General features: G+C 49.5%; 6 protein-coding genes across 6 annotated transcripts; 2 read left to right on the top strand and 4 right to left on the bottom strand.

Annotated features, from left to right (window-relative positions):
* Positions 1–202: 202 nt before the first annotated feature.
* On the bottom strand, positions 203–2398 carry FSST1_005749 (uncharacterized protein; the record flags this gene model as incomplete). Its single annotated transcript, XM_083232054.1, has 5 exons — positions 203–1054; positions 1104–1748; positions 1809–1931; positions 1978–2250; positions 2306–2398. The coding sequence occupies 5 exons, from the start codon at positions 2396–2398 to the stop codon at positions 203–205; spliced, it is 1986 nt and encodes a 661-aa protein (XP_083089179.1).
* Positions 2399–3280: 882 nt separating this feature from the next.
* Positions 3281–4156, bottom strand: FSST1_005750 (aminotransferase class IV-domain-containing protein; the record flags this gene model as incomplete). Its single annotated transcript, XM_083232055.1, has 2 exons — positions 3281–3392; positions 3450–4156. 2 exons carry the CDS (start codon positions 4154–4156, stop codon positions 3281–3283), a joined length of 819 nt encoding a protein of 272 aa, XP_083089180.1.
* A 1307-nt stretch (positions 4157–5463) lies between these two features.
* On the top strand, positions 5464–7501 carry FSST1_005751 (uncharacterized protein; the record flags this gene model as incomplete). Its single annotated transcript, XM_083232056.1, has 3 exons — positions 5464–5646; positions 5770–7198; positions 7251–7501. 3 exons carry the CDS (start codon positions 5464–5466, stop codon positions 7499–7501), a joined length of 1863 nt encoding a protein of 620 aa, XP_083089181.1.
* Positions 7502–8459: 958 nt separating this feature from the next.
* FSST1_005752 (t-SNARE) lies at positions 8460–9557 on the bottom strand (the record flags this gene model as incomplete). Its single annotated transcript, XM_083232058.1, has 3 exons — positions 8460–8807; positions 8880–9416; positions 9483–9557. 3 exons carry the CDS (start codon positions 9555–9557, stop codon positions 8460–8462), a joined length of 960 nt encoding a protein of 319 aa, XP_083089182.1.
* Positions 9558–11032: 1475 nt separating this feature from the next.
* FSST1_005753 (snoRNA-binding rRNA-processing protein IMP4) lies at positions 11033–11929 on the bottom strand (the record flags this gene model as incomplete). Its single annotated transcript, XM_083232059.1, has 1 exon — positions 11033–11929. One exon carries the CDS (start codon positions 11927–11929, stop codon positions 11033–11035), a length of 897 nt encoding a protein of 298 aa, XP_083089183.1.
* Positions 11930–12607: 678 nt separating this feature from the next.
* FSST1_005754 (DEAD/DEAH box helicase) lies at positions 12608–15912 on the top strand (the record flags this gene model as incomplete). The annotated part of the gene is made up of 2 exons (XM_083232060.1): positions 12608–12894; positions 12948–15912. 2 exons carry the CDS (start codon positions 12608–12610, stop codon positions 15910–15912), a joined length of 3252 nt encoding a protein of 1083 aa, XP_083089184.1.
* Between the last annotated feature and the right edge of the window lie 1299 nt (positions 15913–17211).

Raw genomic sequence — 17211 nt, forward strand, 5'->3', positions numbered from 1 at the left:
AAATGTTTACTCATGATATTGCGGCAGAGGATATTGAGAATGTAGAAAAGAGTACTTCTGAATGTAAAATTGTTCCCTATAAAAGTTTGGCGTAACCATCTGTAAGGACGAATGAATTGGACTGAGATGGAGCCTCCACCAGTATCCAATCTGGGCTATCTTCAGGAGCCAGGTTCGAAGACACACAATACCCCTTAAAGACTCAAGAATCGTCCCCCAGCGCAAGTGGCCACTCTCGAGGTCTGTCCCCCCAAATTAGTTCCACTCCTTTTTTCGTAGTTGCCTCACCGAGTTTGTCTTTCCAGTCACCAAGAACAGTCTTTTGATATATTCTCTTCAAGTGGGTAACCTTGAGGATAGCATCAATCATGGTGCAGAATTCGCGCTGGTCGTAGTGCGACGAATTAATCTCGATGACCTCAAGGTTAGGGAAGCTGGCTAGAAAACCCGGCAGATACATCTCGTCATCAGTTTTAGGGTACGCACGGAATCTGAACTCCGAGATGCCAATACATCTAATGCCGTGGTCTCCACGAAGCCACGAATGATCTTGGATGTGTTGGGTGCTGGCAGACCCTTCAGGAGCACCTTGATGGTCGAGAGGAAAGGCAATATCCAAGGTGTGGAGCTTCTGGGCTACGAGAGTATCGTGAAGCACCCTTTGAAGCTTCAGTGGAGGTACCATGGCTCGACGAAGACGCAGGGATCGTAGGTCTGTATACTGATAGTTCTTATTATGCTCGTCTGTTGTAAGCATTCCCAACTCTTGGTTCAGTGTCCCCAAAAGGACTGTGAGACCAAGCGGGCCCTCGTGATCGAGCTTCCATCGAAAGTCGAAGTCCATGTATTGTAGCATATGCCTACCTCGTAGCGAGGTAAGCTGCCGAATGGTTTGCGTAGTATTCAAATCACAAGCATCAGACCCATGCACTGTAACTGCTCTCAATCTTGGCCAGTAGTTATCAAGTTTCGTATCTGTGGGAATCTCAGCTGAGAGTTGCACATCCTGGAGGTAGAGTTGCTCCAGGTATGGTGTCTTGTGAGCTATCCGCCACTGTATCAAATTAGGCACAAATACTAGTTGTCATTTAACCAAAACTCACTGTGCTTAGTCTGAAAGGGCTCGGTCCGGAACACTCCTCAATGCGCAAGTACTGTAGGTTGCGTAAATCAGGGAACTGGAGGTCACTGTATAAGCCAGACTGTGGCAAGCCGTTGATATACAAGCTCTGTAAACTCTCGTTGGCTTGTTTTAGGAGTGGACTCAATATTTGGGGCTTCCTAATCAGAATATCCTGGAGGACGATATGGTTCAACTTCTTCAGGATGCCCTTTGTATCAGGGATCGTTAGATCTTCTTCGACACTGCCCTTGAGTTCAAGACGCTCAAGATTTTTTGACCCCTGCAAAAGGATGAGAAGCTTTTGTTGAGTGAGTCTAAAGCGCGAGATATCATCGATTATGATCTGACGGACGTCCTTGCCCGAATAGGAAATTAGTTTCCTGACCGACTTGATGCCAGGAGGGCGGTTGATGGGGATTTTGTTGGTGAACAGAAGAGCGCGCCAAAGGCGTTCGTTGCCACGACTGGAAAGATACTGTCTCCATCCTTTGGAGACACGGGTACATCGCACAAGAGTAGCAAAATCAAGGTAATTGAATATGCGCTGGATAATCTCTGGGGGGTTCTTCAATGGGTCCCAACGGTAAAACCGAGTATGCAATGGTTGTCTGGCTGTTTGGAGTTTCTAGAGGCAGTTCAGTACAATTACATTGCTTCTCTAGGCTTCAAAGTAAAGGCTACCTACCTTGAACTTGGGCGATTCGGCTTGATGGTGGTTGTTTCCCATCTCTATCCCTGCATTGTACACTTTCCAGGCAAACTCGTACTTTTTCTGAAGACGCAGTATCTTACCAAGTCGCAGGTAACCCTATAATGGTAAACATACTGCGGTTGTATGGGAAGGCATTTCTTACATCCGGGAGTCTTGGAGCGAGCTCTAGCATCCATTCTGCATCCTTTTGGGCCCGCTCAAGCTCCTTGATATCTTCAAATGTTGCAGCACGATAGTCAAGGGCTTGTATATGCAGCTTGTTGTCGCATTTGTTGAACGTCCTTCGAACTGTGCACTCGCAAGTATACATGGCCTCGTTGAAGATTGAGCCACCTCCTGATGCTACTTTTTCGAAGTTCTTGCAGCTGCAGCGTGGGCGTTTGCCTTGTCGAGTACATGCACAAAGCTGCATCGCCTTTTGGTTGTCAGTAGTCGAAATGGTTCCAAGTATATGCGTGCTTGATACATACTATGGTAAACTGCTTTAGAGCAGGCTTGAATTGTTTGGCGCCATACAAGCGGCGCCCTTCAGCAATCGCTGCCTCCTGGGTCTCAGAAGTCATGGCTGGAAGGGAGGTCAAAGATAGTTCGTTCTTTGATCTTTGTTCTGAGAGCCTTTCTGTCAATTCGTGCTCCCAGATAGCAGTCTTGAGCGACCCGGTCTGATATGCTACAATTGGGGGTAATTAAATTTGTCTCACCTGTTAGATGCTATGTGACCTTTGTTGTATTTCGCGTACCACTAACGGCCGATTTATGCAGTCTGGGTAAAGCGCGGCACGCCCGCGCTTGGATTGAAATAGCAGATCTTTTACGATCAATGATATCGCTGTCCTTTTACTATGGAACGATTCTTATCGTGGGAGTTTTCGGATGAAATCACGGTGTTGAAGTTTCTGAGAAACGCGTATGTTTGTCAAGTGCAACTGGTCACTGCGTGTTACCCTGCACCTCCGACTCAACCCGGCAACTCCTCCAACAACCATGGCCATCAGGTTAGCACCTACAGCAAATTCGGTGTTGTTTTCTGCTTAAACTAAATAAATAGCTAGTGTAATTTTAATACGGATGGATAGGCAGTAGAAGGATTAAGTGGTCTCTGTGATCTCAAATAAAGGTTCAAAATGTGATCATCACGCCTAAATTACCACATGATATCGTGACAGCATGTCTGTTTCCAGAGTCGTGTATGTGAAAAGCGCAATTCTTGAGTTATTCGTATTGCTAACTTGCCACAAACAAGACAGGAATACAGGCTTGTTGCTGCTCTATCCCAAGCTAACGGTTCCTCGTCTTGTGTTGCCAAATATTAACTTCCCGATAAACTCTTCGAGTTCGTAAGTGGTTTAATGTTTCTACTGTAAAGCTCCAGGCATGGATATGGGCCTTATAACCCCCAATGCCAATCAATGGGTTTAGTCAGTGTTGTATTAATGATTAATCAATCATTGAAGATGGACAGTTGCCGCAATGAAGCCCCTGACCCCATTGCTGATCCAACACTCCTCGCCATGAACCAGAGAATTGACATTGATCACTCGCTCAAAAGCGAGTCCCCTAGTTTCGAGTTAATACTCAGCCTCGTATTGGCCATCGATCAACAGTTACACATACCTTTCTAATGCCCAACGTCTGGATGTCCCATCTTGACCACCACTCCCTTCGTTCCAACTGAAATGGGCCGCAACGGGTGGTGTGACCCATTGTCTGTTCCTCCAGAAATAAGGTGTAGTAAATGTACCTTCCATAATAGATCCATCGTCTTGGTCGATGACCAAGACTTCTGCAAGATCCGCGTATGTTATACCAGCGCGTTGTCGGGCAGCATCGTACACATCTCTCTTTGTAGTTTTGAAGTGGGTATACTCGGACCTTGTAGTCGTAGGCCGATCTACCAGAAGGCTAAAAACCATAGCTTTCCCAGGTTCGTCGTCAAATGAAGCACGGGCAGGGGGTGGAAGCCGAGCTGGAAATAGATTCTGCAAGGGTATTTCGGGTATTTTGAGTTGCTCAACCTTGATATCGCCATGTCGAGACACGACTAATTTTATCTTCAACGGCGTTTGTTGAGATGTTTCAATATTGTCTAAAACGAGTTGGGCCAGGGACGAGAGGCCACTATCGCCCGATAATCTATCGATCGCAGGCTGCCATTTCCAATGTGTGGCTGCTCTGAGAAGCCGGTCGCGGTGGAAGTCGAGCATATATAGAGGAGAGCTGTTCTCAAAGTTCCAGCCTTTGTCACCGAGCCCGATGCTTTTTATGTGCTCAAGTCTCGGGTCGTACCTCATAGAAGTAAACAGAGAGAAACTCTCACTCATGTTCCCTAGTTTAGATTCCTCAATCAGCCGAATGACTTGCTTTTGGCTTGGCTTAGAGAGTTTGTTGGGAGTATGAAAAGAGGAAGAAATAGGGTCACAGGGTATTTCTCGTCGATGGGGCATAATTAGTCATTGAGTGTCCCAAAGGCGAGCGAAAATGAAATGCACCGAGGGCACAGTATCTGGAGCTTCTTATAATCGAGATGTCATGTTAGCTTTGAAGAGTGACTGACTGACATATGCTGTTGACGAGCATCTGCCAAGCCTAAGTCTTACATGGACCCTTGGAAACATCAAAGGAAATGCTTTTTTAGAGCGGGTAGATTACATGTATGTACAGCATCTAATGTATTCATGCCTAAACATGCATTCGCTTGCTGCGTCCCCCCATAATTTCTATCATGAATGGAGTTCTAGATCGATCTGGTATAATATCCGTACGCACATATACATACATATGTGCATACGTATGTTTGTATGAGAGTGCTGAATCATGATAAAGACCCCCGCAACACATCACCTTATTATTCGCAGAAATCACCAGACCGCTAGACATGAGTGACAGGGGCCGCAAAGAGGACAAAGCAGTTGAAGCGAGCATCAAGGATCACAAACCCCTCGCATGTTCTCGTTCGTTGCCATGCATGCATGGGTGGATGGGCCAGTATTTATTTTATGTTAGAGAGAGGTAGAATCGTAATCTGGTTTCCATACTGGCCCCTCCGTCCGAGTGCCTCAGGCATAGACGTCATCTGCAGACCCATGGCCATTAGACCGAACCGAACGAGGCCAGACCCAACGGGCAGTGACATGGATGGGGAAGATCGAATCCATAGCGTCACTGCGAACATCATGTTGAATCCAGTTCAGTTCACACGCATATTGTAGACTTCTAAGCACCTACTAAGGTACTAGGCGACCTGCCCTGGTACTGTACTGTAGTTACGTAGACTGTTAAACTAAAAGTTGCAGGTGGTGCTGATCGGAAAAACTTTCAGTGGACCCGGCCCGCGAAACCCCCACCACTGGCGCGCCAAAATTCGAACCACAGCCATCCCGTTCAGCTTTTTCTTGCGACGGGACCAAGGTTGAGCCAACCCGTCCAGCCCGCCGCCGAAGCTACCTACTAACCTACCACCTGCCTACCATTACACTACTACACTGCACTGAATTTTGGTTTTGCTTGATTGATACTGCGCCTCTACATCATCGGCTCCTCTCTCTCAGCTCCTTCAATCCCGCATCGACGGCCTCACTTCCTCCCTCACTATCTCGCCGATCCTCTTTATTAATTTATAGGCTTTGCAATGTCAGGTCCAACTCCGTCAATGGCTCCGGGCCAGCCAACCCTCGTCCCCGTCGACCCTTCCTCTGGTCTCTGGGAGCGGTTAACACACTGGGCGTCAGAGAACAAGACTGTTGTCTACACCATTGCTGGTGTCGGCATTGCTGTTACGGGTGCCGGTGTGATTTACTACCTCAATGACAACGTATGTCCCTCCGCCGTCCACTTGATGACACCGTTCTTGATAATGTCGCCCAAATGATGCGGCTCTATGCCAAACCATAAACTCCCGTAATTGTTGGCTAACTTTTTTTATCTAAATCTATAGAGCGCCAAGGACACAACACCAAAAATCAGCAAGAAGGAGAGGAGAAAGCGAAAGGAAGCCGATCGCAAAGCTGATAAAGAAGCACCCTCAACCGGCCCCTCCCAATCCAAGCCTGCTTCTGCTGAGACTGAGCCGGAGCTGCCCGACGTCGACGAGGAGTCAGTTTCTAGCCTTACTCAAGAACAGCGTGAAGATTACGCCGCCAAACTGAAGCAGGCTGGTAACAAAGCCTACGGCGACAAGTCGTATAACAAAGCTATCGAGCTTTACTCCAAGGCCATCCTCTGCAAGGCCGACCCTGTCTTCTACTCCAACCGAGCCGCCTGCCACAGTGCCATGAGCGAATGGGATCAGGTGATCGAGGATACTACCGCCGCCATCAACATGGACCCCGATTATGTCAAGGCCATCAACCGCCGCGCTACTGCGTACGAGCATCAGAAGAAGTACTCCGAGGCTCTCCTCGATTTTACAGCTTCATGCATCATCGACAACTTCAAGAGCGAGTCCACCGCACAGGCTGTCGAGCGCCTTCTTAAGACCTTCGCCGAGCAAAAGGCCAAGGAGATGATGGCCTCCCGACCACCCAAGCTGCCCAGCCCCATCTTCGTTGGCAACTATCTTCAGAGCTTCCGCCCCAAGCCCCGCCCCGAAGGCCTTGAGGACTCAGAAGAGCTGGACCCTGATACTGGCAAGGGACAGGTGCAGATCGGCCTCCAAGCTTTGGAAAAGAAGACCGGTGATGGGTACGAGGAGGCTCGACAAGCTTTCGAAAAGGCCCTGGAGCTCGGCGACTTGGGTGAGTACGAAGCACTTGCTTATAACATGAGGGGTACTTTCCGCACTCTGCTCGGCAACCACGCCGAGGCTACACAAGACTTTGACAAGAGCATCGAGCTTGACCCCTCAATGACGCAAAGTTATATCAAGCGTGCCAGCATCAGTCTGGAGCTTGGTGAGCCTGAAAAGGCCGAGGCCGAGTTCGCCAAGGCCCTCGAGCAAGACAAGAACGACCCCGATGTTTACTACCACCGTGCCCAGGCCCATTTCATTAAGGGCGACCTTGCCGATGCTCAGAAGGACTACCAGAAGTCCATCGACCTCGATAAAGACTTCATCTTCTCTCACATCCAGCTCGGCGTTACCCAGTACAAGATGGGCTCGATTGCCTCGTCAATGGCTACTTTCCGACGATGCATCAAGAACTTCCCCAAGGTCCCCGATGTTTACAACTACTACGGAGAGCTGCTCCTCGACCAAGGCAACTTCTCCGAAGCCGTCGAGAAATTCGATACCGCCATGGAGATGGAGAAGCAGACTAAGCCCATGTCCATGAACGTCCTGCCCCTCATCAACAAGGCCTTGGCTCTCTTCCAGTGGAAGCAAGACTTCAAGGAGGCCGAGGCCCTCTGCAAGAAGGCTCTTATTAGTGAGTAACGTCCGAGCCAACCAATTGTGAACAGATACTAATTTCCGAATAGTCGACCCCGAATGCGATATCGCCGTTGCTACTATGGCTCAGCTCCTCCTCCAGCAGAACAATGTTCCTGCTGCCCTCAAGTACTTCGAGCGTGCCGCCGAGCTTGCCCGAACCGAAGGCGAGATTGTAAATGCTCTGTCCTATGCTGAGGCCACACGAACACAAGTCCAAGTTACGGAGAAGTACCCCAAGCTGGCAGCAAAGTTGGCAGGTGGTGCCGGACCTGGAGGCCTTCGCATGGGACCTCAATAAATGCGTATGAGACAAAAGATCAACGGCCAGAACGGCGTGTAAAGTGTACGAATTTGGAGCAGACGAGAAAAAGGAAGGCGTTGAATTAGGATGGGATGCGGGACACGATCACACCACCCTCTGTCCATTGAGAGAGCTCACTCAGCGACGAAGCTGTCTCGCCTCACCAACAAGTGAAGTCCAATGCAATGCTTTGCAGCTGGGAACTATAATGCACACATCTGAACCCTACTGTACCTGTATATAATAGCACTTCTCTCATCTCTTTGTTAGGCATATTGGGGATCTGTGAGGATGGGCGCAGGGCAGGTACTCAACAGACTTGGAAATATATGGTGTATCGGAGGAAACAAGAAATCAAGTCGTTTCTTCGTCAATGCGTAACTTGTCATGTGCCTGAATAACTTATGCTCAAAACAGACTCAGGTCTAAATGCTAAGCCTGGTATCAAATCTTGTAGGATCTCTTCACTTATTCATGCATCCCAGAACGTTTCCTGGATCATGTTTCCACATAAATACGTACAATACCGACGATACTCCCTCCATTTGTTCGCCCGCCTCTTGCTGCGTTGCGCAGAATTGGTAGGTGACCCTACAAGCAAAGATAAGGAAACACGACTAGGCCAAGAAATGACCACGATAAAAACCACCGTGAGAAACAGCCATAGAACCCATTAACAACCCACGGGTCTGGCGGCCAAAGCCCCGACCGTTTCCTCCACGCGCCTACCAAAACGAGAGCCTCAGCGCTTGGGCGCTTCGAGGAGAGAATATAAATTAAGTACGGGATGCGGTATACGGTAAAAAGAGATGTCGTATACGCTGATGTTGCGAGCGAAAAGAGAAAACAAGGCCCAAACGTCGTCGAGATATCTATGATGAAAAACACGTAACAAGCATAACATCGGCATCGTAGCGAAAAACATTAGAAGCGTCGAAGACAACGGCCCGGTCTCCTACTTGTTGTTGTTGGCTACACTGACGCCGACACCAACGCCGACGGCAATGGCGATGATAATAAGTAGGACGACGAGAGCGCACCACCACTTGAGCTTACGGCGGTTCTGGGCGTGCTTCTTGGCAACTTCGACTTGCTCGTTGCCTTTAATCATGTGCTCGTTAGTGTTCATCGCGTTTTGTTCGGCGGCCTGAACAACGGGCTCCTGCTGCTCAACAATAGTGGCAAGCTCCTGATAGAGGATAGCAAGCTCGGAGAGAGTCTGCTCGATGCGCTGGAGCTCGCTGTGACGGGCGCGAACGTTACCAAGCACGGAGCTGGCATGTCCGGTGCGATTCGTTCGCAGCTGAAGGAGATTATGCGTCAGTTACGAAACCCACGAGAATTATCTCAGCCTTTCTTTTGGGGGATTGCTTACAGCAGTTTGGAAGACACCCTCGTTACCCCAATCGGCATTGGCGGCTTCTTGAACTTCTTCTTCGGATGCATCGGGGTTGACAATACGATACTGACGAGCAATCTGATCACGGTATCGTTGCTGATAATCGCGCTCGACGCTCTGGTACTTGTCGAGCTCAGATTTGAAGAAGGTCTTGAGAGATTGCAACTGGGTGTTCTTTGTGGTGCGAGAGCTGTCATTGGTCTTTGCAAGATCGCGCTCTAGTCCCTTGATTCCATCCTTGATGGCAGTGTTGCGAATCTGAGTCTGAGAGACATACTGCTCGAGCTCGTGGTTTGCGGACCCATCAGTGCTGCCGAGAGTTCGCGAATGGAGCACACCAATGTGATCAATGTCAGTGGTCAGACCCTTAATCTCATCGCGAAGCTTCTGGACGCGGTTTAGGAATTCCTGTTGCGAAAGACTTGAGCTGGCAGCAGGGGCTTGTTGCGAGTAATCTTGCATCTCATATTGGTTGTTGCCATGGGCTGGCGCATCTTGCGCATATGGATTGGTCTGAATCGCAGCATCCGAGTCAGCACGATTGTGGTCAGTTTTTAAGTGTCAAGGGAACGCGCGTACCTGGCTGTAACCATGAGAGCTTTCCTGAGCTGGGCCCTGCTGGTAAGGGTTCTGGTTGTACTGATCGTAGGACATGATGAACAGTTATGCTCGGAGGATATAGCAATGGCGGGGGAAGGATGTGATGATGGCAGAAGCAAAAACGACTAATAAAAGGCTGACCGGCAAAAGTGACGAGATGAAGCTACCCGACTGAGCTTTGATTGTCGCTAGGACCAATATGTATAGTACCTAGGTATGGGTCGGAATTGGATGATGTCCAGGTATCCAATCGGTGCCAGTGCACAGTGGCGTCCGGGCAGTCTTCACCCTTGACTTTTAGTGGAAGGTGCACGGGTCTTTCAGTGGAAGAACTCTGGAAACAACCGCTGTAGCGTGACGTAGGGAAGCTAGGTTCTTGGATCGGAAAAAAGCTTGATCTTCGTCGGTTGAGCGGGCAGGGATAACAGTACTATTAAGAAGCAAAACAAGGAGAAGGAAACAAAACACTCGCTTATTAAGATCGGCAATTAAGACGGTTTGACGACGATTCTTTGGTAGAGAAAATGGAGGCAAGAGAAGGTCTAAAATCATCCAAAGTCAATTGCTGACCGAGTGAGAATATGCGCAGCTTATGTATGAGGGTTTCTAATACCTTACCCCGGCAATTTCGGAGCGCTGCCTACGCAAGTGGCGGGTTGCCGTAAACACGGGCTAGTAGACGTGAATGTTCAGCACAGGGAATACTGAGGGAGCGAACTGGGCCAGCCTCCAAAGGCAACCCTGGTCAAGGGCTTTCCCGATCTCTCATCCAATATAATCCGTCTAACTGCGAATGCGAGGCTCCATAAGCCCCTTGCCATGCAGGCTGAGCATTTTAGTGAGGTCAAGACGTGGATTTGAGACCCGATCGACAAGAATGCATACTGACATGTGCCAGTCCTGGGCTAGTCCTTATCCGCCGGACATGTTCCTGTGGCTGAGCCGTTAAGGATTCTATTCACAGACTGCCAAGACAAGGGTTTGTTTGGTTCTAATGGTTTTAATTAACGTTGCATGACTTGAGTAGACTATGATCGCAACTCGAGGACCAATGTGTGTATGAATATCCAGATGAAACGAAAGCTTTGACTTCTCAAGTGCTCTCCAGAGATAGTTTGACAAAGCCATGTTGATGCTTGCGCCTGAACGAATCCATTCGTTACTAATCTTGTTCAAGTGCTGATGTTGGCCAACACTAGCCAATAGCTATCGTCTACTTTTGTGAGTCTATTCAATACTTCCATCATGAAATGACCACCGGTTGTTAAAAAGTCGTCACCACCTAGTTTGATATTTTGCATTGTAAAACTCCAAACGCCGGTGTTCCGTTCAAGTTCTGTTTTGCACCATCGTGTATTGTAACCATACTCACGACGTGCTAACTTGCCCAAGAACTTGAAGAGAACATAGAATCAAAGTTGTCACACCAACATGTGACCAATTTCTTGCTCTGGTCCAATTACGGTTGACCGCAGAACAGATGCATGGAAGGATTGGATATCTGATCTGGTTCGCAACCTGTAGTGATCTTACAGATAGTTCTTCTTCTTGGCGGTTCGTGTATATTGCGTGAGATGCCACTCGACGTCGCCGTCCTTGTTCTCGAGGGTGCCACTTCGAATTTCGAATGGTCGCATCGTCATTCGTGGGCCAACCTCTGCCAATTCAACGCTGTCGTATCCAGTCCTGACAAAAACGTGTTGTCGGACTTCAATGCTATCCTCAATGTTCTTGAATGTAACAACTCGGTTGCCGACCTTGTTCTTGCTCGTGATGGCTTCTCTGGGAGGGAAGACGTGCTTCAAGACCTTAACCACGCGCTCTCCAAGACGGCTAGTGAAGCCGTCGAAGATGAGATGAGGATAGGACTCGCTCACGGTTCCACGCACGCTTCCAGGGATGTCATGGCGGAGAACGACGTTATGCAAAGAGAACGAAACTGTTGGGCCATGGGGGAAGTGGGACAGTGTTAAAGCAGTTGGTGTACCTCGATGTTCATGAAGAAGAACAACGTCGGAGAGACCTGCTGACTGGGCGGAGCGCACCAGGTCAGGCAGGATGAGGTTTCCACGGTTGAGGCGAACAGCCGTTGGGAGAAGAAGTCTGATCTCCTTGGCGAAAGCTGCTAGCCTGGCGGAGGGATCTCGAGAGGTTGTCACAAGCACACGGGGGTCGACAATTCCAGAAAGCTGAGCATACTCGTCGTCGAGGTCGAGTTGTTCGTTGGTTGTGAGATCAGGTCGAGATTCGTCGTACTGGTAGTCCTTGCGCAAAGACTTATCGTTGGCGATTGTAGGATCCAAAGGCTTGCCAGAAGCGAGAGACGACCTCAGCTTGGCTCGCTTCTCGCTGATCTCGGCGTCTCGTAGAAGAAGAGCTCGTCGGTATAGGTAGTCGCGCCTCTGGCGCGCTTGTTTGCGCTGCATAATCAATGTCAGTATTCATGACTTATATAAAAAAGACCTTCAGCTGAGCTTACAATCATTGTAACAATATAGTCTTGTTCTAAAAGTAGGACCTTTCTCAAGAAATTGGCCGTCGATATGAAATTTCCTGGGCGCCACTACGAAAGTCTAGATAGAAAAAGTTCCTTATCGAACGGATGCGATAACAGAACCGCCTATCACGTGGGCGCAAAATATCCCACTCACTTGCACCGAGCAAAGAGGGTCCAGCTGTTCACGATATAATTCCTGGTTCACTAGAAGCCACAATTTCCTGAAGCCAAATTTTGTGACGTACTTTTTGAGAGGCCCTGTACTACTCATTGATTCCGCTTGACTACGAGAGTATTTCTCGCAGCCTTGCATACTTCGGTGGCGCATTTGTTCCCGCGATGATGTGAGCCATACCAGCGACTTACAACTCCCAAACACTTTCACAATTCGACTCGAGCCGCCCTAAAGCCTCCTAGACCGATCTCTTCGAAAGAACAACAGCTGTAGGTGAGTCGCACTCACTGTTGGTGTCATTCAACAGTCCGAACCTTGCCCTCGTTCACTGCGTTGCCACTACCCTACCTTACTCAACGCGGGGATTTAGATTGATAAGTCTCCTTGCAGGAAAACCCTACGAGCCACCACCAAACTCCACACAACACCAACATGGAGGGCGCCTTCACCCATGTTGGGAATCATCTGATATCCGACTCCGCTGCTGCTATAAAAGCAGGAGCTGATGATCTTTCTACGATCGACCCCGACGAGAGCTTACTCTATGCCAAATACGGAGATCGAAACGGCCGCCGCCGAGCTGACGATGACGACAACCAAACTGAAGTATTCGAAGAAGACGATAACGACAGTATAAACAGTGTCCCAGTCGATGGACTGAATGGACTCAAGCTCAAGGGCCAAGACGAGGAGAAGGAACTTCCGGCTCATGCATGCGCGTAGGTTGACTGTTCGGCACCTTATTACTTAGCATTTACTAACGTCCAGTTAGATATTGCGGCATTCACTCTCCAGGATGCGTCGTGAAATGTCTCACATGCAATAAATGGTTTTGCAGTGCGAGAGGCAACGGTACTTCGACCCACATCGTGAACCACCTCGTTCGAGCTCGCCACAAAGAAGTTCAGCTTCATCCCGAGTCTACCCTCGGCGATACCGTTTTGGAATGCTACAATTGCGGAACCAAGAATGCTTTCCTTTTGGGCTTCATCCCAGCAAAGTCTGATACTGTTGTCGTCCTTCTCTGTCGACAGCCATGTGCCGCCAACACCTCCAACAAGGACATGAACTGGGATACATCACGATGGCAACCACTGATCGAAGAGCGAGCCTTTTTGCCATGGTTAGTTGCAACACCGTCAGACTCCGAACAACTTAGAGCCCGTCACCTTACGCCAAACATGATTGCCAAACTGGAGGAGATGTGGAAGATTGAACCCAAGGCGACAGTTGTTGACCTTGAAAAGGCAGCCAGTATTGATGATGATCCCCAGCCTGTCCTACTAAACTACGACGACCCCTACCACTATCAGAACATCTTCGGCCCCTTAGTTAAGATGGAATCCGACTACGACAAGAAACTAAAGGAAGCGCAGTCTGAAGATGGACTTTTGGTTCGTTGGGACTATGGTCTGAACAACAAGCATCTTGTCAGCTTCAACCTCCACAAGATTGAATCTGGTGACGTCAAGCTTGCTGTCGGCGATGAGATGCGCCTACGATATAAGGGCGACCTACGAACCCCTTGGGAAGGAGTCGGCTATGTTATCAAGATCCCGAACAACCAGTCTGACGAAGTTACGCTTGAGTTGCGCAAGACCGGAAACGAGAAGCTCGTCCCCACCGACCTGTCTCACAACTTTTCGGCCGATTATGTCTGGAAAGCAACATCTTATGATCGTATGCAACTGGCCATGAAAACGTTCGCTGTCGACGACATGAGTGTATCTGGTTACATTTTCCACACCCTGCTGGGCCATGAGGTTCAGCTGCAAGTTATGAAGACGAATCTGCCTAAGAAGTGGTCCGCTCCTGGCCTTCCTGACCTCAACCCTAGCCAAGTCGGTGCGATCAAAGCAGTTCTACAGAAGCCCCTTAGTTTGATCCAAGGACCTCCCGGAACTGGCAAGACCGTAACCTCTGCCACCATCATCTACCATCTAGCCAAGATGAGTGGAAACCAGGTTCTAGTCTGCGCACCCTCCAACGTCGCCGTGGATCAGCTTTGCGAGCGCGTCCACCGCACTGGGCTCAAGGTGGTCCGTCTCACAGCCAAATCCCGTGAGGATGTCGAATCGTCTGTTAGCTTCTTGGCTCTCCATGAACAGGTCCGTATGTCGGAGCACAACAGCGAGCTCGTCAAGCTCTCGCAGCTCAAGAACGAGCTGGGTGAGCTTTCAAGTCAGGATGAGAAAAAGTACAAGCAACTCACCAAGATTGCCGAGCGTGACATTCTCAACAATGCCGACGTTGTCTGCTGCACTTGTGTGGGTGCTGGTGATCCCCGCCTGTCCAAGATGAAGTTCAGAAACGTTCTGATCGACGAGTCGACTCAATCAGCAGAGCCCGAGTGCATGATCCCGCTTGTTCTCGGATGTAAACAGGTTGTCCTTGTGGGTGATCACAAGCAACTTGGTCCTGTCATCATGAACAAGAAGGCTGCCAAGGCCGGTCTTAACCAGTCACTTTTTGAGCGCTTGGTCAATCTGAAGCTTTCTCCTATCCGACTGAATATTCAGTACCGTATGCACCCTTGTCTTTCTGAATTCCCTTCCAATATGTTTTACGACGGTAGTCTGCAGAATGGTGTCACCCATGAGAACCGCTTGCGCAAGGATGTTGACTTTCCTTGGCCTGTCGGCGAAATGCCCATGATGTTCTGGTCTAATTTGGGCCACGAAGAAATTTCTGCCTCGGGAACATCGTATCTCAACCGCACGGAAGCATCCAACGTCGAGAAAGCAGTCACTCGCTTCTTCAAGGCCGGGGTGAAGCCTGCTGATATTGGTGTCATTACCCCATACGAAGGCCAGCGAAGCTATATCGTGACTACTATGCAAAACTCGGGAACTTATAAGAAGGAGTACTACAAGGAGGTCGAGGTCGCTTCGGTTGATGCTTTCCAGGGCCGTGAGAAGGATTTTATTGTCCTCTCCTGTGTCCGATCCAACGATAACCAGGGCATTGGTTTCTTGTCCGACCCCCGCCGTTTGAACGTGGCCTTGACTCGAGCCAAATACGGGCTTGTCATTCTTGGCAACCCCAAGGTCCTGTCCAAGCACGAGCTCTGGCATAACTTGCTTGTCCATTTCAAGGATCGCAAGTGCTTCGTCGAAGGTCCCTTGACCAACCTCCAGGCATGTCTGCTCCAGTTCAGTCGCCCCAAAGTTAGTTTCCGACAGAAGAACCAACAGCCGCAGTTCGGAGCAGGGAGCTACTCCAACGGAGGGCGTTTCAACCCGCCCCCCTCAGGCCGGGACTTCGATTCAGGTTCCGTGGTGTCGTATATTCCCGACGACGTATCTTCCGTTCATGGTTCTGCGTTTGGTGGCGCTTCTCTCAACAGCGCCTTCCCCCCTATGTTCTCAAGCTTCACCCCCGATCAGTGGCCTGGTCTACCAGGTGTAGCTGCTCCTGGCCGAGGAGGCAAGAGCCGTGGTCGTGCCACGGAAAGCGTCGCAGGCGAGAGTGTGGCCAACTCCGAGTATACGGATGCATCTTCGAGTGTGATTGGCGGCAAGGGAGTAGGGCAGGGCGGTGTCAGTCTTGGGGCAGGACTTCATGACGCCGTCACGGGCATGCGACCAGTTTCCTACAGTCAAAGCGACCGCCTCAAGCAGTACGTCGAAAGCAGTGGACGCATGGTTCCCGGTAACGGTTACGGGCGACGCTTTGATGACGACGAGAAGAGTGTCAGCACGGCATTCCACAGCCAAATTGGAGGAGGTTACGACTGAAGGGATAAATGAGCGCTATGGGTAGATGATTCCAATTTTGCATCCCACGGGCTCTGCTGCACGTTTTGCCGCTACCAGCGGAGGGCAAATCGTCGTTCCCTTCGGAAGCCTTTCAGCAAGGCCTATACGGTCAAGTCCCGCTTCTCTTTGCGGAAACCGTGCCGTGTCCTAACCGTTGGACGACGCCCGGCTAAATTACAAGCCAGGACAGAGACATGGGAGTTGCGTTGCCGGCGGCTCGACTTACGACGGCCTCATATAGGGTTGTAGCAGGCCCGGCAGGTGCAGATTGTCTTGATCTTTGAAAAGAAAACATTACGATAGCGGAGGGGTCGAGTTATGAGGAACGAGGTGAGGAGAAGAGTCAATGAAAAGTGGCCGGCAACGACATACAGTCTGACTATATAGTCGTACAAGACAAGATGATGGAGCGAACTCGTACAACATGATGGCTCAAAACATACTGGAGGATTTGCGGGCCACTCACTTGTTTGGTGCTTTGGCACCCTACTTTGATTTTTCGAGTTGACCATAGTCAGTCATTACTAGATAGAAAACAAGCTCAAGTCGTTCTTTTGACTGATCATAGCCCATACGGGAATTCCTGGTAGACCATGTAAGGCGAGTTTTTGGCCGAAGCAAGGGGAACCGGAGGAATGTTTAAAAGCACCTATATAAACATGGACAAAGTGACTACATAGTAACTAATTGGCTCAGCATGGATTGCGCAAACCCTTGCAAGAAAGACAGGATAGCAGGTACCTATATAAGACAACAGGGCCACAGGTAAGGGAGAAATGTATCTGTCAGGGGCTGGCAGTTTCAGTATCTTGTAGAATTAGTGTGGAAGTCTGGTTGGCTAGTTTATTTCATAGCCCCGATCATGAATGAGCCATGGAACGGTTATGTTGAACTCAGTTGGCTTGCCTGTGTAAAAGAGTAGTTAGGTAGTGTACTGTTCTATGGTATCCGTGCCCGCCTCTTAGACTGGGGTCAGTTAATGGGTTACATCCCTAGGCCTATATCTATGGGCATGGCCCGGGCCATCCTAGGTACATGGCATGTTGTAGGCAGTTGTCGTCATGCAAATGATTGAAATGATGCGGCTGAATGAATACTATCCAACATCCAAACTGCATACTTGACAGGTAAGTAAGGGTCTTACCGTGTACAGCGGAAAAAGACAACATAAGAATTCAGGGTACTCTGGCCCACCTTACCATAACAAGCTAAGCACTCTCTACCTGTTGCAGCCGTAGCTATGAGGTATCTTCTATCACATTTGATGGACCTAGGTGT

The sequence above is a fragment of the Fusarium sambucinum genome, chromosome I, assembly GCF_050947815.1.
Source record: "Fusarium sambucinum isolate potato_lamoka chromosome I, whole genome shotgun sequence".
Classification (NCBI taxonomy): domain Eukaryota; kingdom Fungi; phylum Ascomycota; class Sordariomycetes; order Hypocreales; family Nectriaceae; genus Fusarium; species Fusarium sambucinum.